Source organism: Pelobates fuscus, chromosome 4 (genome assembly GCF_036172605.1).
Source record: "Pelobates fuscus isolate aPelFus1 chromosome 4, aPelFus1.pri, whole genome shotgun sequence".
Taxonomy (NCBI): Eukaryota; Metazoa; Chordata; class Amphibia; order Anura; family Pelobatidae; genus Pelobates; species Pelobates fuscus.
This window is the reverse complement of record NC_086320.1, coordinates 383831925-383859395: the sequence shown is the minus strand read 5'-3', so window position 1 is coordinate 383859395 and position 27471 is coordinate 383831925. Positions and strand designations below refer to the sequence as shown.

At 44.6% G+C, this 27471-nt stretch overlaps 1 protein-coding gene across 3 annotated transcripts in view; it reads left to right on the top strand.

Annotated features, from left to right (window-relative positions):
- Positions 1-21721, top strand: part of CSPG5 (chondroitin sulfate proteoglycan 5) — a 144130-nt gene extending 122409 nt beyond the window's left edge. For all 3 annotated transcript variants that reach the window (XM_063452864.1, XM_063452863.1, XM_063452862.1), the window contains one exon: positions 18222-21721. In XM_063452864.1, the coding sequence (XP_063308934.1) occupies positions 18222-18383 (162 nt within the window). In that variant the 3' untranslated portion in view covers positions 18384-21721. The remainder of the gene's footprint in view (positions 1-18221) is intronic.
- The last annotated feature ends 5750 nt before the right edge of the window (positions 21722-27471 follow it).

Genomic DNA, 27471 nt, shown 5'->3' with positions numbered 1-27471 from the left:
GCCCCCGCGGTCCCTCCTCGCTGTGTATACGATCCATGGTTGCCATTTGTCTACGTGTTTGGTGAGAGTATCCGTCAGAGTTGCGTGTATCTCTTCAGCAGCTCTAATTTCTTCCACTTTGGCGAGCCATTGTTCCGTCGTGGGGATTTGAGTCTGTTTCCAGAGAGTGGGTATGAGTGCTTTGGCGGCGTCTAGTAGATGTCGGAGGATCGATCTTTTATATCTTGAAATTGGTTCGTGTGTGTGGTGTAGGAGTATGTTTTCGATGGATAGTTGTGTCGTGGGTCCCAGGATGTCTTGGATACGGGTCGTGATTTGGATCCAGTACGGTTCGATTTTGATGCACTCCCACCAGATGTGTTTGACTGTTCCCTCCTCCAGGCCACATCTCCAGCAAGTCGCCGGGGTGGCGGGGAATATTTTGTGTAGGAGGTCAGGTGTTCTGTACCAGAACGTCAGTAGTTTGTAGTTCATTTCTTGGTAGGACGTGCTGGTGGAGGATTTGTGGTGGAGTATGAGGATTTTGTCCCATTGTGCGTCTGTGAACGTCCTGTCCAGAAGACGCTCCCATCGTCTTTTGTATGGTATGACCGTGGTCCGTGATCCCGTGATTAGTTGTTGGTAGATAGTGGAGGTAGGTTTCGGTATGGTCGATTTTCGGTCGCAGAGTTCTTCGAACCACGTGAGGGTTCTATGTGCCGCGGTTTTATCTGGTTGTGTATGGTAGTAGTGTGCCAACTGTGTGTATCTATATTTGTGCATGGGGGTTGGTGTGTCTTCCATCAGTTGTTCCAGAGGCTTCAGTCCGGTGTTGGTGAGGGTCCTGTGAAGGGGAATGAAATCTCCTTCCCCTAGGAAGGTCCAGGCACTGGTTGGTAGTCCCCCCCCTAATTGTTGGTTATATGTCAGGGTGGTCATTGGGCTTGGTGTGGGAGAGGTCGTTGTTGTTCTCCGTATTACTGACCATGTCTGCAGAGTTTGGTTCGTGGGGGAGAGTATGTCCGGTTCCCCCTGCGTTATTCTTTTCATATTCCAGACTGAGGCGAAGATGGAAGGATTGTCAGGCGTGGTTCTATCTAGGGCTACCCATTGTTTGTGTTGGGGGTTGGTGTGCCATTCCAGGATTCTCTGTAGGGCTGTCGCTTGCTGGTATTTCCGTACGTCTGGGAGTGCTAATCCTCCGTTTCGTCTGGGTTGGCAGAGAAGGTCATATCGTAGGCGCGGGCTTCGTCCTTTCCATATGTATGTTAAGAATGCAGTCTTCAAGGTAGCGAAGAATGTTGTCGGTATCGATATGGGGATTGTGTGGAAGAGGTATAACATTCTGGGCAATGCGTTCATTTTAAGAACCGCTATGCGGCCTAGCCATGAGATGTGCGGGAAATTCCAAGTCCGCAGGTCCTGTTGAATGCGGGCGAGGAGAGGGGCGAAGTTGGTTTGGTATAGGGAATTCGGTTCCGTCGTCACCCATATTCCCAGGTATTTCATTTTGGATTGACACCATCGAAATGGAAAGCTCGAGGCAATGGTTCTATGGTTTCCCGTTGGGTCGGTTATATTCAGGAGTTCGCATTTGCTTAGGTTGAGCTTGAGGCCCGAGAGGCAGCCATAGTCTTCGAGTTCTTTCATTAGGCAGGGCAGGGTTATCCTAGGTTGTGTTATGAAGAACAACAAGTCGTCCGCGTATGCGGCAACCTTGTGTGTGGTGTTTTTCCATTTATATCCCTGGATGTTGTTATTCCGTCTTATTGCTTCCAGTAGGGGTTCGAGCGTGAGCGCGAACAGAAGTGGGGATAGGGGACATCCCTGCCTAGTGCCATTACGGATCGGGAAGGGTTCTGTAAGGGCTCCGTTTACTCGCACCGCTGCAGTTGGTTCGCTGTATATTGCCTCGATCCACTTTAGTATGGCATCAGTGAATCCTAGCAGGCGTAGTACTGTTGTCATAAAAGTCCAGTTCACGCGATCGAACGCCTTTTCGGCGTCCGTGGACAGCAGGAGGAGTGGCGTGTTGTTTCTCCTGGCGAGGTGTTGGATGGCGAAGACTCTAAGGGTGCTGTTTCGGGCCTCCCGTCCCGGTATGAATCCTGTTTGGTCAGGGTGTATCAGTGCTGGCATTAGCATGCCTATCCTGGTAGCCAGAATTTTGGTGAATAATTTTGTGTCAATGTTTAATAGGGAGATTGGTCTGTAGCTGCTGCAGATCTCCGGGTCTTTTCCTGGTTTGGGGATTACGGTTATCGTAGCTGTCAGTGATTCGGTGTGGAACCCGTGTCCGTCCGTGATGGCGTTGAGGGCTTTAGTGAGCTTGGGGAGTAGGATGTCCTGGAGGCGTTTGTAGTAGTCTAGGGTTAGTCCGTCTGGGCCTGGTGCGCGGCCAGTTTTGGTCTTTTTGATGGCTGCTCTTAATTCGCCCTCGGTTATCGGTAAGTTGAGTGTTTCAGCGTCTGCTGTGGAAATTGTCGCGGGGAGGTGTTCCTGTATGAAGTGTGACATGCGGTCTCTTTTGGTGCGTTCTTGTGCTTCCGTGCCCAGTTCGTGTGTGTTGTATAGAGACGTGTAGTATGTGAGGAATTCCTTTGCGATCTTCTCTGGGTGTTGAGTGGTCGTGTCTCCTTGCGTTTTCAGTCTGTGTACTTGTGCGGGTTGTTGTTGCCCTCTGAGCATGTGTGCAAGTAGTCTCCCTCCCTTGTTTGCATGTAGGTAGAAGAATCCCTTCGATCGTCGTAGTTGGCGGGTGTGTCTCTGGAGTAATAGGGTGTGTAGTTGTCTTCTGTTGTCCAGAAGTTCTTTGTACGTGTCTTCTATTTGGCTGCGTTTGTGTTGTGTTTCTAGTGTGTTGATTCGGTCTATGAGCTCGGACATGAGTCTGCCTGCTTCTTTTTTACGTTGCGAAGCAAGTTGTATAAGTGTGCCGCGTATCACGCTCTTATGTGCTTCCCAGACAGTCATGTCCGAGACATCACCCGTCTCATTTTCAGTGAAGTAATTTGTCAGAGTCTGGGTGATTTGCATCTTCAGTGGTAAGTCAGTCAGTAGTGTGTCGTTAAGTCTCCAGGTCCGTTTTGAGGGTCTTGTGAACGGGGAGTCGATCTCTATGGAGACTTTGCTGTGGTCCGACCATGTCGCTGCATGTATGGTAGCGTTCTGGAGTCTCATTAGTGCTTCCTGTTGTAGAAACAAGAAGTCTATCCTGGAGTACCTCTTGTGTACGATCGAATAATGGGTGTAGTCCTTATCTGATGGGTGCGACTTCTGTGTGTTTTTTCTCTTTTTTCTTTCTTTTTTCTTTCTTTCTTCTTTTTCCTTTTATCAGACAAGATGGGTCTCATTTGCATCTATTTTGATTTATCTGTTCCTATTTGAGGTGACAGACACAGTGGATGTAGGAAGGAATATCATTGTTGGATTGTCTCTAATGTAAATTATTCTATTTTTTTGTATAAAGTGTCTATATATGTGGATAATATATCCTCCTTCCCTTTATTGATGTGTGTACTAATTAAATCACAGGTATAAAATAAGATGTGTTTATTGCTATTGAGGGAACACTTTTATATACTTTTATACTTTTGTAGCAGAGTGTAAGGTGGCTGCAGTATGGGTGGTTTAGGGGTTGTAGCAGAGTGTAAGGTGGCTGTAGTATGGGTGGGTTATGGGCTGTAGCAGAGTGCAAGGTGGCTGTAGTATGGGTGGGTTATGGGCTGTAGCAGAGCGCAAGGTGGTTGTAGTATGGGTGGGTTATGGGCTGTAGCAGAATGTAAGGTGGCTGCAGTATGGGTGGGTTAGGGGTTGTAGCAGAGTGCAAGGTGGCTGTAGTATGGGTGGGTTAGGGGCTGTAGCAGAGTGCAAGGGGCTGTAGTATGTGTTGGTTAGGGGCTGTAGCAGAGTGCAAGGGGCTGTAGTATGGGTGGGTTAGGGGCTGTAGTATGGGTGGTTTAGGGGTTGTAGCAGAGCGCAAGGTGGCTGGAGTATGGGTGGGTTACGGGCTGTAGTATGGGCGGGTTAGGGGCTGTAGCAGAGCACAAGGTGGTTGTAGTACGGGTGGGTTATGGGCTGTAGCAGAGTGTAAGGTGGCTGTAGTATGGGTGGGTTAGGGGTTGTAGCAGAGCGCAAGGTGGTTGTAGTATGGGTGGGTTAGGGGCTGTAGCAGAGTCCAAGGGGCTGTAGTAAGGGTGGGTTAGGTGCTGTAGCAGAGTGCAAGGTGGCTGCAGTATGGGTGGGTTAGGGGCTGTAGCAGAGTGCAAGGGGCTGTAGTATGGGTTGGTTAGGGGCTGTAGCAGAGTGCAAGGGGCTGTAGTATGGGTGGGTTAGGGGCTGTAGTATGGGTGGTTTAGGGGTTGTAGCAGAGCGCAAAGTGGCTGTAGTTTGGGTGGGTTATGGGCTGTAGCAGAGTGTAAGGTGGCTGTAGTATGGGCGGGTTAGGGGATGTAGCAGAGCGCAAGGTGGTTGTAGTATGGGTGGGTTATGGGCTGTAGCAGAGTGTAAGGTGGCTGTAGTATGGGCGGGTTAGGGGCTGTAGCAGAGCGCAAGGTGGTTGTAGTATGGGTGGGTTAGGGGCTGTAGCAGAGTGCAAGGTGGCTGTAGTATTGGTGGGTTAGGGACTATAGCAGAGTGCAAGGTGGCTGTAGTATGGGTGGGTTAGGGGTTGTAGCAGAGCGCAAGGTGGTTGTAGTATGGGTGGGTTAGGGGCTGTAGCAGAGTTCAAGGTGGCTGTAGTATTGGTGGGTTAGGGACTATAGCAGAGTGCAAGGTGGCTGTAGTATGGGCGGGTTAGGGGTTGTAGCAGAACGCAAGGTGGCTGTAGTATTGGTGGGTGTGGCGAAACCAACCTCGCCATTGGGCCCTGGAGAAGCCTGTTTGCTAGCCTCCTACCTGCTGACTATGGCCCCTGGGTTATTTGGGGCATATTGTACTTTATATTGCTGCAACTGGTCCTTTTAAAATCATCGATGGACATATTGGGACTTTTTGGGATTGTGGCGAAACCGACCTCGCCACGTGTCCTTGGAGGGGGCCGATTGCCCGCCTCTTGCCTTTGGACTATGGACCAGACTTTATGAGAATGTGATACCCCAGATAGCTATACCATGGAGCCTATTCATAATGAAAGACTATGGGAAAGACTTTAGCTCCATGGCAATTGTACTGTGTGAGTAGGATCTGCGCGCTATTCTGTAGTTTTGTGCGCGCAGATCCCAGCTATCTGGGGATAGGTGAAATGTCTGTGTGTTATGTGTAAAAGGTGAATTTATGTATTTTAAAGTGTTTTACTGTCTTTGTGTCCCCATGTGCTTAATGGAGTCTGTCTCTGTGCTGGGAGATAATTGGATTACTTCTCCAGCACAGAGAAGGCCCTGGAAAGCTAGGGGTTTTAAAAGATACTTTTAGTAACTTTTGAACCCCTGGTCTGATCCATGCCATTTTTTTAATATGTTGTTCCCCTGAATGGATTGATTGTGGATATGTAATTTTGTGTGAATGTGATGTATGGTTTTGAAGTTATAAATATTGTGTAAAAAGTATATTTTAAACTGTATGAATAATGGGATTATGTGTCACACTAAGGGAAGGGGATGTGTGGGAGGTAACATCTATGTCATTGGTTCTTTTATGCCTCCCCCTGGGTGTGGCCTGTATGTGTGAGTTGGAAATAAAAGCCAGGCTGGATGAGCCAGTCCAGAGTTCCTGTTTTACCCTCAAAGTGATGTGTCGTCTCATTATTGGGGGGAAGGATTTATTGCATGCTGTTCCAGTTGACTGCTAGGAGTACAAGCCTATTCGTATGGTTCCTATTCAATGGTCTACAGCATTCATATGCTTGGGAGAATTTAAAAGGTTTCTCGGATTCGGTGATTGTGGTGTCTGCCAGAGTGCTTGGAGTCCTCAGGAAGCACTAGGAGCATCCATTAACGGAGGTACCAAGTCAGGGTGCCAGGCGATCCGTTACAGTGGGTTAGGGACTATAGCAGAGTGCAAGGTGGCTGTAGTATGGGCGGGTTAGGGGTTGTAGCAGAACGCAAGGTGGCTGTAGTATTGGTGGGTGTGGCGAAACCAACCTCGCCACTGGGCCCTGGAGAAGCCTGTTTGCTAGCCTCCTACCTGCTGACTATGGCCCCTGGGTTATTTGGGGCATATTGTACTTTATATTGCTGCAACTGGTCCTTTTAAAATCATCGATGGACATATTGGGACTTTTTGGGATTGTGGCGAAACCGACCTCGCCACGTGTCCTTGGAGGGGGCCGATTGCCCGCCTCTTGCCTTTGGACTATGGACCAGACTTTATGAGAATGTGATACCCCAGATAGCTATACCATGGAGCCTATTCATAATGAAAGACTATGGGAAAGACTTTAGCTCCATGGCAATTGTACTGTGTGAGTAGGATCTGCGCGCTATTCTGTAGTTTTGTGCGCGCAGATCCCAGCTATCTGGGGATAGGTGAAATGTCTGTGTGTTATGTGTAAAAGGTGAATTTATGTATTTTAAAGTGTTTTACTGTCTTTGTGTCCCCATGTGCTTAATGGAGTCTGTCTCTGTGCTGGGAGATAATTGGATTACTTCTCCAGCACAGAGAAGGCCCTGGAAAGCTAGGGGTTTTAAAAGATACTTTTAGTAACTTTTGAACCCCTGGTCTGATCCATGCCATTTTTTTAATATGTTGTTCCCCTGAATGGATTGATTGTGGATATGTAATTTTGTGTGAATGTGATGTATGGTTTTGAAGTTATAAATATTGTGTAAAAAGTATATTTTAAACTGTATGAATAATGGGATTATGTGTCACACTAAGGGAAGGGGATGTGTGGGAGGTAACATCTATGTCATTGGTTCTTTTATGCCTCCCCCTGGGTGTGGCCTGTATGTGTGAGTTGGAAATAAAAGCCAGGCTGGATGAGCCAGTCCAGAGTTCCTGTTTTACCCTCAAAGTGATGTGTCGTCTCATTATTGGGGGGAAGGATTTATTGCATGCTGTTCCAGTTGACTGCTAGGAGTACAAGCCTATTCGTATGGTTCCTATTCAATGGTCTACAGCATTCATATGCTTGGGAGAATTTAAAAGGTTTCTCGGATTCGGTGATTGTGGTGTCTGCCAGAGTGCTTGGAGTCCTCAGGAAGCACTAGGAGCATCCATTAACGGAGGTACCAAGTCAGGGTGCCAGGCGATCCGTTACAGTGGGTTAGGGACTATAGCAGAGTGCAAGGTGGCTGTAGTATGGGCGGGTTAGGGGTTGTAGCAGAACGCAAGGTGGCTGTAGTATAGATGGGTTAGGGGCTGTAGAAAAGAAATAGTTACCTGCTGTAAAGGATTTCCTTATGTTTACCTGTACCCATTCGGGTTAATTCCTCTTCCTGCTAGTTAAGTGACTGTAAAGTATTCGTTGTTATTCCTGTGTTCGGGACATTTATTCGTTCTACCGAACAGAGACCACCCTGGATAGCAATCAGAACTTAGAACACAAAGTAACCACGAAAACCGCAAGGTAATTGAGTGCTTCCAGGTGGCCGCCATTCGGTATACGAACACGTGGCGAGAACAAAGGATGGCGGCCATCTTAGATCTCCCGAACGCGGTCAGCGGGACTTACTCGTGGATTGCCTGGAACCATTTTTGGCATGACAAACACACGAACACCCGGTCTCTATGGAAGTCCCGTCTGACCGATTTCCACTTACAGTATCAAACTGGCGTTCGGGAGTTTCAATCAACCGAATGAGGGGAGCATTCATATGGAAACAGATGCTGTATAACTGTGTTATTACGCACGAACGGAGACCGGCTCTTGCTACCAATTTCATGGAACTCTAACTCAGATACAACCACATGGCAAGCCGGTCAAACTTCCACACGATGCTACACAAAAACTACCGAACGGATTTCCGTGCAATTTGGATATGTTACTCCTAGTATCCTCAGCTACCCAGGGATGTGATTGTTATATTTCTGTGACATGTAGAAAGTATATTTTTAAAAATTTGGAAAATTGTTAGTGTTTCTGGCCAGCAGATAATTGAGTTTAGTATGTTGCTGAAACTCAATTATCTAGCCTGGCCCAGAGAAGGAGTCTGCTATTGTATAAATTGAATGCCTGTTGCTTTCAGTAAATCAGTCTTGTTCCAGCATTAAAGGACCACTCTAGTGCCAGGAAAACATACTCGTTTTCCTGGCACTAGAGTGCCCTGAGGGTGCCCCCACCCTCAGGGACCCCCTCCCGCCCAGCTCTGGAAAGGGGAAAGTGTTTAAAACTTACCTTTTTCCAGCGGTGTGCGGAGAGCTCTCCTCCTCCGATCCTCCTCTTCTCCTCCCCGTCGGCTGAATGTGCACGCGCGGCAAGAGCTGCGCGCGCATTCAGCCGGTCACATAGGAAAGCATTCATAATGCTTTCCTAGGATGCTTGCGTGCTCTCACTGTGATTTTCGCAGTGAGAATCACGCAAGCGCCTCTAGCGGCTGTCAATGAGACAGCCACTAGAGGAAATAGGGGAAGGCTTAACCCATTCACAAACATAGCAGTTTCTCTGAAACTGCTATGTTTATGAAAAAATGGGTTAACCCTAGAAGGACCTGGCACCCAGACCACTTCAATAAGCTGAAGTGGTCTGGGTGCCTAGAGTGGTCCTTTAAGCTTTGGCTCATGTGTGGATTATTTGGCGATACCAGCGTTATTTTACCCTGTGGATTATTGTTGTTATTCTGCTATTGGGAAAAAGGGAATACTGGATGGTGATACAGATTACTACAGTCACACCTGCGCTCTCTCCTGAATCCCTATGTATATTTAGACAAATGGAGGTCATTTAGTTGCTCCAATGGCCATTGGAGGGAATGCCCGCCTGCCAACGTCAAGGCAGACCCTCCTAAGCGGGTCCTAACACTGACCCTTCAGCCTGCTTCCTTGAGCTTCTGGCAAATATATCTCTAATGAGACAGAGAGGGGTATTTTTTATATACACCCCTATATACTTATTGTGACAGACCCCTTTTGGGAGTACCAGATACCATCTCGGAGAATTGCCTGTTTTTACCTGGATTATTGTGGACTGCTCTGGATCTGTTCGGTATACGCAGCCACGTGGGGAGAACAATGGGTCGCGGCCATTTTGACCGCACGAACTAATGACCGAACCCTCACGAACTTTCCACACGATGAATCCCCACCTTACCGGTAACTTACGCTCATGCTGTTCGACAGATCCAGAGTACCGAACTAGAGACACTATATCCACGAGAGAGTTTTCGTTTATGTTATGTGGTTCCAGAGTAAATGGTGCAAACGTGTATCTAGTGAACGGCCCAACCGATTTAGGGGTTTTTCACGTATATTGTTCCCCTAGAGCTCCGTTCTCTGATACACGTAGTACATTGTATTTCCGTTGCATTTCGTGTGTGTTATTAAACTTATAAATAACTGTTAAATATTCTGCCCGGTACAGTGGGAGGGATTCCCACTGTAAATGTATTATCTCCTCCGGATACGGGGAGGAGTTGTTGTACGGCATAAAAGCCCGAGTTGCAGAATAAAGATTATTCCTACTTTTGACCCTCAACACAGAGTCTCGTCTCGTGCTTGGAGGGGATATTTATAATGCTGATTCGTATTCTCTCGGAACGTGTTTCGTTATAACTGACTTCATCCTGGGGGAAAGGACACCTTCTCAGCGGCGTAAACCCCTACTACACCGGGGTGCCGCTACACTTATTAACCCGTAATAGGGAACAGATGGGATGGGCGGCAGCATTGTAATAAAGCTGTGTGATACAAAGTAAATACAAATACAAAAAAGAGAAGTCCTGCGCTTAGTCCCATCACAACTGGGCCGGCAGCAATGACTACAGTACACATCAGCCCCAATATATAGTAAAAACCAAAGAAAAGAAAAGGTTACCTGCGCTCTCTCCTTAATCCCTATGTATATTTAGACAAACGGAGGTCATTTAGTTGCTCCAATGGCTGTAGCAGAGTGCAAGGGGCTGTAGTATGGGTTGGTTAGGGGCTGTAGCAGAGTGCAAGGGGCTGTAGTATGGGTTGGTTAGGGGCTGTAGTATGGGTTGGTTAGGGGCTGTAGTATGGGTTGGTTAGGGGCTGTAGTATGGGTTGGTTAGGGGCTGTAGTATGGGTTGGTTAGGGGCCGTAGTATGGGTTGGTTAGGGGCTGTAGTATGGGTTGGTTAGGGGCTGTAGTATGGGTTGGTTAGGGGCCGTAGTATGGGTTGGTTAGGGGCTGTAGTATGGGTTGGTTAGGGGCTGTAGTATGGGTTGGTTAGGGGCTGTAGTATGGGTTGGTTAGGGGCTGTAGTATGGGTTGGTTAGGGGCTGTAGTATGGGTTGGTTAAGGGCTGTAGTATGGGTTGGTTAAGGGCTGTAGTATGGGTTGGTTAAGGGCTGTAGTATGGGTTGGTTAGGGGCTGTAGTGTGGGTTGGTTAGGGGCTGTAGTATGGGTTGGTTAGGGGCTGTAGTATGGGTTGGTTAGGGGCTGTAGTATGGGTTGGTTAGGGGCTGTAGTATGGGTTGGTTAGGGGCTGTAGCAGAGTGCCGGTTTAGTTATCATTAACGTCCCTCTTCACATGTATGTGGCTTTAGGTAGGTATGTGCTGCAAACCATGAGTATCGAGTTGGTTGCGATGCTGTGGAGAGCTTCCTTTACCTGTCACCGACCTTAAAAGATTGAATTCAAATATTAACATAAAACGCATCTAAATGGCTGCTGTGCAAAGCTTCTTGCACTCCTGCTTATTGGGCTTACACCAGTTTAGAGACCTTAGTTTCGGCTGACCCCTCCCCTTGCGCACTTTGCCAGTGATAAACTACGCCTTCTATTTACCAATTATTTTTTTTATTGACTTCAGAAATTACTCGTCTCCAGCAGGATACAAAAATAAAATCTCAGTATCGAGTAAGTATAATGTTCCAAAACCCACATACATAGTAAATCGCAAATAACGAGAACCAATCCGTAAACCCATTCACTAACAGCCTCCGGTTTAACAAACATGGAAAAGCTATCACACAAACAAAGCACGAAACAGCAACTTTCTGTATGCAGTGCTAGAACTCCAATTAATCCTGATTTCTGCGGGACAGTCCTGATTTTTCAGGTTCTGTCCTGCCTTATGTGTACGCCAAAGAACCAACAACAGTGCTTGGTGAAATAGTAGTTAAAAAACTCAACTTATAAATCAGCTTCCCTGCCTTAATCTCCTGGTGTCCGGCTTTTGTGGACACAAGGGAATTGTCTTTAACAATCATAGCGCGAGAATATCATAAGACGCTAACACTATGTTCATGGCACTGAAACAGCGCTCCCTGCAGGGTCAGCCCTCAGTGGGCCGGCTAACATGATTGACAGGTAGCCTGGCGTGAATTCACCCCTTTCAGCTAGGCTCGCCCCTTTTGGTCGAAGCCAGTGACAAGATGACGTCACTAGCCCACCCAATCACCCTCTCCCACTGGGGTCCCAATGCTGGCAGAGATGCAGTGCTGGTCAAGGATTCCTATAAATAAATAAAATGTATTATTCTGTAAATTGACATCCCTTATATTTCAGGCAGGGTTTTACAGATTTGCGTCAGAGCACAAACACCATTTTGTCACATACAGTGGGTGGGTACCCGCAATCAGTACTAGCAATCAGAATATTCTGGCCATGAGCCTCCTTAAAGGAGCACCTCACATAAAGCACCTCAGCTTGCTGTGTCTGGAGTCTGTCACACTAATAACCCTTTATATCTAGGGGCAGAAACACCTCCTTGGCTGTCACGCAAACACTAACACTGCTCGTATTGTATTATTTACTATTGTATTTGCCCTTGTTACTGCTATTTTTTTTATTGTTTTTGTATTATTCTTTTGTGGTACTGTTTTTGTACTTAATAAATTATATATTTCTACTTGCAGTGATTATAGTGTGCATTCTGTAATTTGTGATTATTTGGATATTTTCAACACGTTAGGGAGTGTGTATATGGTTTGCACCTAGCCGTTTTGTGTATTTTGTCTCTCCATGTGCTTCTCTTTCTTATAGATCACTCAATCAGACACTAACAGTAACTCCCACTAACAGACACTCAGACACTAACACTAAACCAGACACTAGCACTCACTCACACTAACAGACACTCCGACACTAACAGTAACTCCCACTAACAGACACTCAGACACTAACACTAAATCAGACACTATCACTCACTCACACTAACAGACACTCCAACACTAACAGTAACTCCCACTAACAGACACTCAGACACTAACACTAAACCAGACACTAGCACTCACTCACACTAACAGACACTCCGACACTAACAGTAACTCACACTCACACACTAACTAACAGTAACTCACATTAACAGACACTCAGACACTGACAGTAACTCACACTAACAGACACTAACACTCACACACTAACTAACAGTAACTCACACTAACAGACACTCTGACACTAACAGTAACTCACACTAACAGGCACTTACACTCACTCACACACTAACTAAAAGTAACTCACATTAACAGACACTCGGACACTGACAGTAACTCATACTAACAAACACTCGGGCACTAACAGTAACTCACACTAACAGACACTAGCACAAAGTCAGACACTTACAGTAACTCACAGTAACTCACACACTAACAGAAAGTCACAGACTTACACTAACACTCACTCACACACTAACAATAACTCACACTAACAGACACTCAGACACTAACAGAAAGTCAGACACTAACAGGAACTCACACACTAACAGAAAGTCAGACACTAACACTCACGCAAACACTAACATACACTCAAACATTAACAGACACTAACGGACACTCAGACACTAACACTCACTCAAACATTAACAGACACTAACGGACACTCAGACACTAACAATCACTCAAACATCACACTGCACATTACTGAGAGTTTTATTGCTGTAGAGCTCTGTGATACCCTCATACACACTGCACATTACTGTGAGTTTTATTGCCGTGGAGCTCTGTGATACCCTCATACACACTGCATATTACTGTGTTTTATTACTGTGGAGCTCTGTGATACCCTCATACACATGATGGAATCACAGAGCTCCATAGCAATAAAACTCACAGTAATGTGCAGTGTGTGTGAGTTTTATTGCTGTGGAGCTCTGTGATACCCTCACACACACTGCACATTACTGTGAGTTGTATTGCTATGGAGCTCTGTGATTCCATCATACACACTGACATTACTGTGAGTTTTATTGCTGTGGAGCTCTGTGATACATTCATACACACTGCACATTACTGTGAGTTTTATTGCTGTGGAGCTCTGTGATTCTATCATACACACTGCACATTACTGTGAGTTTTATTGCTGTGGAGCTCTGTGATACCCTCATACACACTGCACATTACTGTGAGTTTTATTGCTGTGGAGCTCTGTGATTCTATCATACACACTGCACATTACTGAGAGTTTTATTGCTGTAGAGCTCTGTGATACCCTCATACACACTGCACATTACTGTGAGTTTTATTGCTGTGGAGCTCTGTGATACCCTCATACACACTGCATATTACTGTGTTTTATTACTGTGGAGCTCTGTGATACCCTCATACACATGATGGAATCACAGAGCTCCATAGCAATAAAACTCACAGTAATGTGCAGTGTGTGTGAGTTTTATTGCTCTGGAGCTCTGTGATACCCTCACACACACTGCACATTACTGTGAGTTGTATTGCTATGGAGCTCTGTGATTCCATCATACACACTGACATTACTGTGAGTTTTATTGCTGTGGAGCTCTGTGATAACCCCATACACAATGTATATTACTGTGAGTTTTATTACTGTGGAGCTCTGTGTAACATTCATACAGACTGCACATTACTGTGAGTTTTATTACTGTGGAGCTATGTGATACATTCATACACACTGCACATTACTGTGAGTTTTATTGATGTGGAGCTCTGTGATACACTCATACACACTGACATTACTGTGAGTTTTATTGCTGTGGAGCTCTGTGATACATTCATACACATTACTGTGAGTTTTATTACTGTGGAGCTCTGTGATACATTCATACACACTGCACATTACTGTGAGTTTTATTACTGTGGAGCTCTGTGATACATTCATACACACTGCACATTACTGTGAGTTTTATTGCTGTGGAGCTCTGTGATTCCATCATACACACTGCACATTACTGTGAGTTTTATTGATGTGGAGCCATGTGATTCCATCATACACACTGCACATTACTGTGAGTTTAATTGCTGGAATCTCAGTGTCTTAACCCCTTAAGGACCAAACTTCTGGAATAAAAGGGAATCATGACATGTCACACATGTCATGTGTCCTTAAGGGGTTAAAGTAGATCTGTCACTTTCAGGTGGTCTCTGCATATTTCACAAAAAATGGAAAGTGACAGATTGGGTGGGTCTGGTGGCTGTGAGGTGCAGGGGAGACATGATTTACTTACATCAAACAGGCTTTGCTAACTTTTTAGTATTTTATTCCCGAAAATGTATTCAGAACCTTCAACTCCTAAGATGTTTAGGACGAATGACCTCCGTATCAGCTGTTATCTGTACACGAGATCTTGCTGTTGCGAATACATATCTAGCCCTTGACGAAAACAACGTGCATGTACTAAATGTATATAAGCAAGACAAAAGCAACACACAGAATTTGTTCACGCTGTTAAAGCGCCGCAGCGCTGACCGGACCCCCTGGAAATGTTGTTAGAGCCACCCGATGGGCCCCTTAACGTGCGTCAGGCTTCTCAGTCGCAGGGGTCCACAGGGCTGGCCCCCTGGAGTGACGAACCCGACCACAGCTGCGACCGCGGTAGTTCCTCCACTGGGCAGGGCTGCAGTGCACTGCTTTGACTAGGGGCCTAAAATACGTCCCTGGTAAGCACTGTACTGCATGCGCATCTTTGAAGGATCCCGTGAGAGCTCCATAGGTCAATGTTAATTGTAGCACCTGCTGGGATTGGACAAACGTTGTCGGATCTGCCATTTGTCAACCTCATATTATTAGCAGACAAAGTAGCCCTTACATGGGGGCATGGTAAGACCATCTTTTAATGTCTGTCTCTTTAGCTTGTCATACAGACTTTCCATCCATTCAGCACTTCCTCTGGGGATAAAGGACCATCCCACTGCTGCCACCAAATATGGCAGTCACCCCGAGAGAGGAGGGGTATCCACCACCATAGATGTCCTTTTCCCGTAGTGTGGGTAGTGTGAGTAGCGCTGCAGTATTCCCAAGTCGATCTCCTAGCACACCATGGATCCAGTATAGCTGTATAGCTCTTATATAGCGGTTCGCTACAATCAAGATATGAGGTTGCGTGTTAAGGGTGAAGTGAACTGACTTTAATTTACATATTTTTTTATGACAATCCCCATGCAAGGGGTACTCCCACCTGGACCTGATGGAAAGTCACAGACCATTGACAACAGGGTTACAATACATGACACTCACAAATATATCATACAATCCCTCCCCTCTGCCTCAAGTACTGTATTAACTCAATTATCTTCAGGCGGAAAAGAACACAATTTACAGGCAACCCGAAAGTACCCCAAAAACTCAGATAAACCTCCTGCCTAAAATAGTTCCATAGATTCAGGTTGTGCGGTCGGTCTCTTTTGGGAGCTGCAAAGAGAACAAAATACCAAAAGTAGCAGTTTGTGGGAAAACTAGTCGTGTGCCCCTCGTTTGGGAGTTTGGTTTTACCAAACGCCACTTTCTTCAGATATATAGGAACGAACATAGGTGAGAGTAGAAGTCTCAGCGGTGTTCGGGCCGTTGAGTGTTCGATAATAGCTCCATACACTCGACGCCCAAACACCGCTGGAACCGTTCGTCAAAACAAGATGTTCTGGGTGGTCCATGTGTTCGGTACTTTGTTCGGTATACGAACCAAATGGGTCAATCTGTTCGGTTAGATTCGTATACCGATCTAGTCAAAGCAAAATTATTCTCTAGGAACAGGGGGCTCTGTTACAAGCTTCATTGCTGGTTTTAATTAATGTAGCTTTCCGTAGCCACCCATGCATACATTCACTAATGCAGATTCTCTCATAGAAAGATATAGGAGATCCTGCGCCCGTAAGGTGAACAATTGGCAAGCAACGCTACCAGCTCCACCAATGAGTGCAATTAGGGTGAGAGGACAGCAGATAGTTATGGTGTTTGGAGTGTCTTTAACCCCTTAAGGACACATGACATGTGTGACATGTCATGATTCCGTTTTATTCCAGACGTTTTGTCCTTAAGGGGTTAAACGTTGCTTCTTCTCAGTGGATTGTAGGAAAATGAATCAAAATACTAAATTGCAAATTGGACCACATAAAAATCCAGATTGCAGATTTAAGGCTAAAATAGTCTAGCCCCGACTATATTGGAATTGGAGAATTTGACCAGATCTGTTATTTTTGCCTCAATTTTCACTGTGAATTTGAATCTGACTGTAAATGTCAGTATTATTCTCTGACCAAACAAATTCGGGTTGAGGATTGTATTAAAAGGATTACAGCAAAACACGCCTGACAAACGTAGGTCACTAGTGACCCCTGCTGGGAGCTTGGGCAGTCAATGCGTTTCGCTATTAACCCTGTCATTACCTGGTTATTTCACAATAAATACTGAGCATAGCATTTTTTTTTAAGCAAAAGATTCACAGCTAGCACATGGATATAGGAAATAACAGCGGTATTATGCACTCTAATGTTCATTTACAGAATTTATAAAAGAAAAATGTTTACAGTCCATTGTTTTGAAGAAATACTGTAGGACATATAACTACCAACATGAAGTCTGTATAAGGTATAGGAGATTATATACACTGATCAGCCACAACATTAAAAGCACCTGCCTAATATCGTGTAGGCCCCCATTGTGTTGCCGAATTAAGGCCTGGCTGGTAGAAGAGGATTTGAAAATGTAATGCCTTCCTCACTGTACATGAGTGTTCTTTTAGCATAATTGTTATAAATGATTACTGTATTTAGCATCCTAAGTCTATCAATATTATTGTATTTTATCTATTTATTTAACGTTATTGACCATGTTCTGTCTGCGTATTGTCATGGCTGCTTTAATGGATTGCCGGATCAGAATGCTAATTGGGGATTTTAATGTTTAGGGTTTTTTTGCCAGAAAGTGGGAATAGTTTTCCAATTCTGATATTTTGCCCTAACATTTACCTTTTTTTTTTTTTAATTTGAGAGAATAATCTAATCATTAAGAATACTTTAAGTAAAAAGTTCTGCACGGCTAGTTGACTCTCGGATTAATCTTGGAAAAGAAGAGCAGTAAGATTAAGTACTCTGTTTTTTACATTTGTGTACGTTTTAAAATAAGACTCATTTGGGAGAAAAAAAACCAAAAACATTTTGAACTTCAATAAAAATAAAATGTGACTGCGTAGCTTTAACTCTGCATGAAGCAAACAATGGATATATCTGCCACAGTCCTAGAGTCACGATTTGCCATTCTGCCCCATGAAATGAAAACTGCAATGTTTAACTGGTAGAACCCCCTATTCCAGATATACATTGTGCCCGGCGTTATGGCTAGAACTCATTCACTGCCAGGGTGACATTCTATCAATAGCCCAATAACTGTCCTCTTCTAGTTATTATATATCTGTAATATATTGATATTCTAAATGGTATTCGTATATATACATAAATATAGATTATTATTTTGGTGTCCTCAGGATCAGGAGAAATGGGTTTTGTCCAACCTTTCCTTTATTAGAGATTTATTTACTAAGCAGTGATTTGAGGGAAGTTGACAGGAATCAGGATTGTTTGGGGAAAGTCCTGGTTTTACAAGTCACTGCTTGTACGGTATCAGAGCCAATGAAGTGTTATTCTGGAGAAACTGCTAATTGCCAAGATTCCGCAGCGATTTGCCCCCAAATAGCAGCTGTTTTCACTGATAAATCTCCCCCCAATCAGCATTCCATGCATGCCAGGGTCACAGCAGAGGATACTATGTTATTACATTTATATACCAAGTACCGTGTTTAAATGGTTAGTCTGTGAAATGCGATGGGGTGACATCATGGCGGTTGTGGCATTCTCAGGTCTGACTGGCTTCTATTGGATCACTGTCAGTTTAATTGAGTCGCTCAGCGTGTGGCATTAACCTTTAGCTGTATTCTGCAACAGTTATGTTATCTCAAATGGTTTTGATCATAGCTCACTGATTCTCCCTAATTTTACAGGAGGACCCAAATGCGCCTCAGAAGGTGCAGGATCTCCCGAAGGCCTGCCTGAAGGATGAGGAGCCCTTCAACATCCAGAATTCGCTCTCGCCCAAGCACGAGAGTGGGAAAGGGGACCCAGACATTGTGGATGTCAATTGCGTCCTGAACAACTTAACATGAAAAGTCACCAGCCATGCTTGCTCTATTTTCAACTGACTTCTTCAATGCTGGAGGAGCCTGTGACAGACACGTCACAGTCACCTCCAGCACTGAGGGGGCATTAATGTCTCATACCCATACAGCTCCTCTAATGTGACCCCACTCCCCGGCATGCTTTGCTGTGTTTTGAACAGAGATCGACAGGTATCGTGTCTGAAGAAGGTGACTGACCAGCTCCAGAGGACACACGACATGGGCAATTCCACACTGCAGTTCATTTTTCATCTCTCACTAAGCCATCACACCAAGAGGAAACTTCATCTAAGTAGGCAATGTCCAGATAAGGCCAGCCCCAACCCAGAGACCTACAACATTCGGGCATGTATTGTTGGCTGCCATTCCCATACCTGTCCTCTAATCACACTGAAAATGAATTGAAGAGGGTTTCAAACTGTGTTTCAGTGGGGTGGAAGCATGTTCCTGCTTTGGCACAGGTGATGACATTGTTTTCTCTGATAGTTGGATTGTGACTTCTCTGAATATGCTATGAAATGGATAAGCTCCAAAATGGTTTCAGTGTCAAATATGCCCATATTCTGTAACACTTAAATGGTCACTGGCGGTTTGCTGTGCTGGATATTTCATGGTGATTTTTGGGGTGTAGGTAGACTTAGCCTCAGATTACCTCATTTATACAGTGATCGTCTGTTTGTGAAACAGATTTTAATGTTAGCTTTCCATTTTGGCCACAAGCTGAAATGTCACATGCCCAACACATCTCGATAAGCCCACAGATAATCATGACACTGGGAACACCGCGAGAGCTTGGAAAGATCAGTCACTTCAGATCCTGCCAGTCAATACGCTTAAAAATAGGACTAAACTACTTGTGTCAGGTGGCAAAGTTACCGTAAGGTGGTGTAACGTCAGACACAGACTAGACTAATCTTGTGTTTTAATCCTCTTTACTCAATAGGAAAAGTAGGGTAAAAAAACATCTCTCCAAGGCCTGTTCGGTTTGTTCTAGATGCCGGAACAGATTAATGGTGTTTTTATATTTAGAACTCCACTGGATTTAAAGTAACTAGCGTGTAATCAGTGTTCTGGGTACAAAGACCCCCAATGTAAGAACATAACGTACGTAAGTATCAGCAAACCATAGTAAATAACTCTTAGCTAAGGACATGGATTCCCAACCTTTTTTGAGCCTCAACCCACTTCAGGAAGAGTTGCATTTCCAAGGGCGCCTGTATTTTAGCTCTACATTCATTAGCAGGTAATAACTGGATAGGAATCCTTACTACAGAGAGACATACAATTCTAGCTTAAATATCTATCTGATAGGAATCCTAACTGTAATGCTGATACATAATAGCACATTTTAAGGACTGCCTTCAGCCTGTTACAGTACTGAATTCAATATTCACGGCATGCTTCGAGGTGGCTTGAGGAACGCTGGTGGAAATCCCTGGCATAGAGTACTGTAAGAAAAACAAAGGATTTGGAAATCCTACACCGCTCCCTACCCTTAAAACCTAGCATTTACCCAATACGCCCCAAGACAGTGATAGTAAAATTTGGTACAAACAAAGCTGAACAATTAATTTTAGTGTGAGCAGTAATGGATCCTTCCTTTCATTGTGTTTTATTCCATTTCTATTAAGCGCACGGTCTGATGGTGAATGCCATGATTCAGTCTGAGTGTGCCCGCAATACCTGCATGTAGATCACGCCTGGAACTGATGCACTAACCGGTACTCTGGTGAATACTGTTTTAGGAACACTTTATAGCGTGAGGGAGAAGACACTATATTTAGGTATTCCAGTGATAAATTTGTAACACTGTCACCTCAGTGGGAGCTGATAATGTTTAAAGATGGAGGGGTGCTTGACTCCCAGAATTTAACTCTGGATCCTGACTTGTTGGGATTTCCGCATTCCACGTCATGTACTCAACCCCTGATTCAATGAGATGTCATAATCTGTTCATAGTTAATAGTGAACAGTGAATAATTTAGAGTTACAACTCTACTCCCTGATCCATTACCTAATTACAGAGAGGACAGTGCACAGGTCTGTCCCTTAGGGCACTCAGTATCTCATGGCTCAGTGCAAAATCAGTGGGATGTCAGAAATTCTGTTACAGCAGACTCGGCATGGCTGAGGGCTCTATACCCATTAAATGGGTCACTTCACATGATTGGTTGCTTAGCCACTCAGCACCATCTGCAGCCTTCAATTAGCAAGAAGAATAAATCAGCACACACCAACATCCATCACTAACCCTCACCACAACAACAAATTAGATTTTATTAAAGTAACAAAAACAGTGAGGCACTTCCTTACCTGTCCCTATAGGCCAGTGTCCACTGTGTAGACATATATATGTTATGTATGTAGAGTGCCAAGGGCAGGAGATTGCCCAGAGAGGTTAGGATTATGTGAAGATGTTGGGATGGAGATCGGTAATAAAAGAGCAAACATTGGTCTAGACAGGACAGTGAGTTGTGTGCCAAAATGCTCATCTGTAAATGACCCTGGTCCAACGCATGGTTATTTTGCCTCTGATGTTATGCAGCTCTAAAACCATAATGACCAGTTAAGAGGAAGGCTGGTAAGCTCATAGTAGGGTGAGCTACATCCATCTTGATTGTTGGTCAGCTCATGGGAAGGTGAGCTAGATCCATCTTTATGGTTGGTCAGCTTATAGGTAGATGAGCTAGATTCATCTTTATGGTTGATTAGCTCATAAGCAGGTGAGCTAGATCCATCTCTTTGGTTGGTCAGCTCAAAGGTAGGAGAGCTAGATCGATGATGGTTGTCAGCTCACAGGAAGGTCCATCTTGACTTTTGATACAAAGTTCCTTTATGATAAATATGACACTACCTGGGGTTCGGTTGTGACATTTTTATAATAAACTGCAGTAGATTTTGTTCTGAAAGAAACAGGACTTTTGAGAATGACTGAGCTGCCAAATGCTGGGTAGAATGAGTAACCCCAAAATACGAGATGTATAAAAAGGGACACTATTAGGGTTGCAGTTGTACAGTGACTCTATAATCTTCTGTCAGCCATTAAGGTAAATCATGTAGAATTAATAGAAACAATTTATTTTAGAATTTAATTTCTAAAAAAATTTTTATTGATTTATATGGTCACACCAGGGTCAGGCCTTGGGTAGAGCTTCACGCTGTCGTTTTTGCATGATGGCACGAGTGGTAACGACTGAGTCTACCGTTTCATCAACCCCAATCTCTAGCTAGCTGTACACTTCCCAGAAACCAGTGACGTGTCACTGCAGGTCCTGGTTATTTATAGGATATTAAAGAATTTCAGTTGTGGACATTGTTGTTATTTTTCATTATGACCATAATATATTATATTTCCCTGCTTTCTCCTCAGGATAAAATGTTCCACAGCCTATTTACCATTCACAAATCTGGCAATTTGTCCAGAATGTGGCCGGAGAGTGTGAAAGTACGCAGAGTTTGCAATCTGTTTTCAATCTTGCTTTTAGGAATAAACAAGAGGGAAGACATCAGATCTTACGGGGTGACGGATGATACGAAGTTTGCCTTCTGTTTATTGGCGGTTTCCTTGTGTACGATTGGCAGAGATTATTCCATTTTGTAGGGATCACACTCATCACACTGCAAACTAAACAAATAAACTGCAGGGTTACTAAAACCCTAAAGAGAGAGAGAACGGTTAGTTTGACCTGTTTTGTTGCCGCTTTTCATTGCAGACCCTGAGATATAGACATGACATTGATATGTAATGTGTGTTTGGCGTGTGCGTGTATGCCCTGCGTTCTCCTTTTTCTGCTTGAGTCGGCCCCAGGCCCGTGTTCTACTGCCATGTGTGATTTCTAAAAAGAAAAACAAAAGGAAAAAAAAAAATTGCTGTGCAACAAATTTTTTTGTACTTACACCCAACCTTTTTTTGGAAATACTGTAAAATAAAGATAATGACGCGTCGTAATAAAATGTTTTTAAAGTTAAGGAGTTGCCTCTTTATTTTTACCTGTATGTGTTTCTAACAATCTTGTGCACAAATTCCTGTTTTTACAAATAAACCTTTAAATTGTGTTGAATTGATAAGAAAGATGTTAGTGCTAATTTGTAACCCTCCAATCCTTCTCCAACGATTTGTCCCCTTAGCCCTAATTCACCAATTTGTGAGGTAAAACTCAGAATCCCTAACCTTCCATGTGCTAACCCAGCAATACTATCCCAAACTCCTCGCTGTTATTTAGATAGCGCTGAATCCGCAGCACTGATATAGAGGAGCAATTAATAAACATAGCTCAGGCCAGCAGCAATAGTCATATTGATCCATCTGATGACACCTCTCCCTGGGCGCACATTAGTGGCTGGTTAAACATTACATAGTTACATGGTTACATGGTTACATAGTTACATGGTTACATGGTTACATAGTTACATGGTTACATGGTTACATAGTTACATGGTTACATGGTTACATGGTTACATGGTTGCATGGTTACATAGTTACATGGTTACATGGTTACATGGTTACATGGTTGCATGGTTGCATGGTTACATGGTTACATGGTTACATGGTTACATGGTTACATGGTTACATGGTTACATAGCTGAAAAGAGACTTGCGCCCATCAAGTTCAGCCTTCCTCACATATGTTTTTGCTGTTGATCCAAAAAAATTTGCAACAAACTAGAAAAAAATTCCTTCTTGCCCCAAAATAGCAGTCAGATGTCTCCTTGGATCAAGAAGCTATTACCCCACTAATTAGAAATGATATCCATGTATGACATGCAGCATGTCATAGCGACAGAAGGTGTGCCTCGCAGCATGGGTTACATACCTGTCCTTTATGTTTTGGGGTATTGTACTATATCCCTTAATGCAAACCTCCCAGGTATCACTATTTAGGAGGGACAGACCCTATTTTCAGCCAAAATCCCTCTGTCCCTCTTTTCTATCCTAATGTCCCTCTTTTCTAGGATCTTGTTAACATTAAAATAGTTAAATGTTTAATGGAAGGATGGTGCCAGGAGACTCCAAACACTATAATCACTTCAATCAGATAATGTAGTTAATGCGCCTATTTGCCTGTACTTTATGCAGAGCTCCCTCGTGTAAGCAAAATCCTCGTCCCTTGCTAGCCACATCATGGACCAAGAACTGCCTCACTTCATCCGACGCCTCCTGTCTGCTATTTTACACCCCATACAAGCAAAGAATACACCAGTGGACAGCACAACCTGGCTCCACGATGTTCTCCTCTTCCAAACTCTCCGGGACAAATTGGCGGTGATGGAGGCGCATAAAAACCAGAGCCCCTATAAATTTGAAGATATGCAAGTCACCTTTCTGCCCGACCTCTGCAGGGCTACACTGGTCTGATGACGATCAGTTCGCTGGGTCACCATGGTCCTATCAGAGACTGGCATTAAGTACAGATGGGGCACATCCCACTCACTTCTGGCCGCCAAAAGAGACACTACCTTTCGTCTCATGTCATCAAATGTGGCTGACTCTTTTCCTGATAGCTTGGGTCTGGGTACCTATTCCAGCGACCACTCTCCTGGATGCTCCTGGGGCATCCCCAACATTGTCCCCTTTGTTCCTCGCTCCACGACAGATACAGGCTGAGGCAGAAGCCACATTCCTGGACTAAGCCATACATCTACTCAACTATCCACCCCTCTACCCCCCAATAGCACTCAGGGGTTAATCAGTGCTTTAAACGCTTACACTCCTGACCTGGAAGTTTAATGTACACCTTTATTTGAGTGAATCAGTATTACCGAACATACTATCCTTTCTTCACGTGTCCACAGTTAGTTTTTAAGGGTACCTAGAGCTGTCACGACCATGGTATGATTAACACACTGTCACACCAATGGCCCGTTACCTAGCTCATCAGGACCGCCTGAAATACCTTCCACATATCTCATATATATATAAAACCCTTGCTCCAACCATTCCTATCGTTTATAACGCATTATTACCAGATGTTTGCTGTGCTATGAGGGGGATGTTTTCCAATGCTTAATATTGTCTTTATTATGGTATATAATATGTTGGAGAGAGCCTTGATTTCTCCACCTCACCGTGTGTGGCTCCGGCTTATTCCAGCGCTGGCAGATAACGCAGGGGTAAGGTAAGGAGCTGCGCTTTGGGTATATTTTGTGTCAAACCATTCAAAACATTTTTGACGGAAACACAGGCTTTTACCCAAAGCCTCAAACCATTATAAAAAGCTGCATTGGGGTTGGTGTCCTTTTAAGGGCAGTACATCTATGTATATAGGTCAGATTTAAATGGTAGTGAAGATGTAACTAACTCAGCTGGATCCCGCATTATTACCACGCTGCCAAGGTCACTGAGAGAGAGCGAGATGCTGTGTTTCCATAGCAACTAGTAGCTTGGTTGGGGGGACAAAAATCAATGCACAGCTGGAGTCACGGAGAGCTCGCATGGTGCCCTATGTCACATGCGACATGCGTGTGTCAGGATCAGAGCGAGGAAATGATAGGAGATACCCCCAAACTGCGTGCTCTGTATCACAGGCTGACATTGTTCATTTATTACAAAATACGCGGTGCGTGTGCCTCCTGCCCCCAGGAGATCAGATTCATACAGACTATTCCAACTAACCAGAATTAACCTTCTCATTGTGCTAATGAGGTCCTACTTCACTTATATTAGTTATTATTTTCCTCCGTTCAAACGGTTCAATAAATGCAAAGCTGGCTATGTGATCTAAAAGCTGGGATTCTGGTTATTATGTAGAATCCTGCTGCTTATCTGTCACAGAATTCTGTGTGTTTCCGAACAAAGAATAGGAATGGTTGTTTTTATGTTCTGGATAAAGTAGAAATCATCAGTTTTAAACAGAGATTGGCCTGTGAGTAAAAAGGGAACAATCATGAAAACGTATTTCAGTGTAAAATATATTGTGGTTTTTGGTTATTTCATATCCTCCAGTTTTGCTGTGTTCCCCCAGTGTGAGCTGCTGTGTTCCCCCAGTGTGAGCTGCTGTGTTCCCTCCAGTGTGAGCTGCTGTGCTCCCTCCAGTGTGAGCTGTCCTGCTCCCTCCAGTGTGAGCTGCTGTGTTCCCCCCAGTGTGAACTGCTGTGTTCCCTCCAGTGTGAGCTGTCCTGCTCCCTCCAGTGTGAGCTGTCCTGCTCCCTCCAGTGTGATATGCTGGGTTACCCCCAGCGTGAGCTGATGGGTTCCCCCCAGTGTAAGCTGCTGTGTTCCCTCCAGTATGAGCTGCTGTGTCCTCCCCAGTGTGAGCTGCCGTGTTCCCCCGCGTGTGAGCTGCTGTGTTCCCCCCCAGTGTGAGTTGCTGTGTTCCCTCCAGTGTGAGCTGCTGTGTTCCCCCCAGTGTGAGCTGCTGTGTCCTTCCCAGTGTGAGCTGCTGTGTTCCCTCCAGTGTGTTTTCTGTGTCCCTCCAGTGTGAGCTGCTGTGTTCCCCCCAGTGTGAGATGCTGTGTTCCCCCCAGTGTGAGCTGCTGTGTTCCCTCCAGTGTGAACTGTTGTGTTCCCTCCAGTGTGAGCTGCTGGGTTTCCCCCAGTGTGAGCTGCTGTGTTCCCCCCCCCCATTGTGAGCTGCTGTGTTCCCCCCAGTGTGAGCTGCTGTGTTCCCCTCGGTGTGAGATGCTGTATTCCCCCCAGTATGAGCTGCTGTGTTCCCCCCAGTGTGAGCTGCTGTGTTCCCTCCAGTGTAAGCTGCTGTGTCCCCCCACCAGTGTGAGCTGCTGTGTCCCCCCACCAGTGTGAGCTGCTGTGTTCCCCCCAATATGAGCTGCTGTGCTCCCTCCAGTGTGAGCTGCTGTGCTCCCTCCAGTGTGAGCTGCTGTGTTCCCTCCAGTGTGAGCTGCTGTGTTCTAACCAGTGTGAGCTGTTCTGTAAAGAGGAATGGTCAAGAATTACTCCTTCCCAAACTAAATACCACGGCTTAGCATGTCTACCTCACTATATTTGTATTTTTATGTCACCTTAATATTTCTGTCTATGTGCAAAACTCTGAATAAGCTAACGATACTTCCTCCCACACGCATGCAAACATGCACTCATCACTCTCTTATGTTATCTTGTTTTAACCACTTTTTACTTAAAAATGTGCAAGTCTTCCTCATGCCATACTCATGTTATATTGTTTTTATGTATTCACGCTCGAGACTGCTGTTATGGCACTACGAGCTCTGTTGTACTCACCTGCACGACAAAAATAAAGAATTAAAAAAAAAAAAAAAAAAAAGAATTACTCCTGACCGTTGTGCACGTCTGATCTGCAACTACAGGAAACGTTTGGTTGAAGTTATTGCTGCCAAAGGAGGTTCAACCAGTTATTAAATCCAAGGGTTCACATACTTTTTCCACCTGCACTGTGAATGTTTACATGGTGTGTTCAATAAAAACATGGCAACATTTCATTCTTTGTGTGTTATTAGTTTAAGCAGACTGTGATTGTCTATTGTTGTGACTTAGATGATGATCAGATCACATTTTATGACCAATTTGTGCAGAAATCCATATCATTCCAAAGGGTTCACATACTTTTTCTTGCAACTGTATAAAGGGTTTTCAATCCCAGGATCCTTTGTACCTGAGAGATAATTGTGAGACAAAAAACTATAATCCAATTATTTCTCAGGTACAGAAAATCCATTCAAAATATACAGTTCCCCAAAAGTGTCCTTACCATACTCAGGAACCCCACAAAACGTCATACTCCCTGGTTAGCCCCGATCTGAGTGTATACCATATCCAAAGATCACTCAAATCGGTATGGTGAAACGGGAATGCTGTCGAGGTAAAGTTTTGACCGGTCAGACACGAGGTGCTAGCCCAAAACAGTTCCAGGGAAATAGGTGTCCTGGGCGGTTCGGGGGGTTCCGGTGCAAACACCATGCAAGGTAATCTCTTCATTTCAGATACGAATGTTCCGCCTGTTCGGTAGTTTATATCTCCCGAACGTCATTGGTATAGGTAGACGGGAAATAGAATGGGCAGGGGTCTAATCTTTACCGGGGTTCGTACAAGTGTCTCGCCGAAAAGAGTTCCAGGCACTTGACAACCAAGTATCGCTGCCCACGTTCAGAAGACAAGATG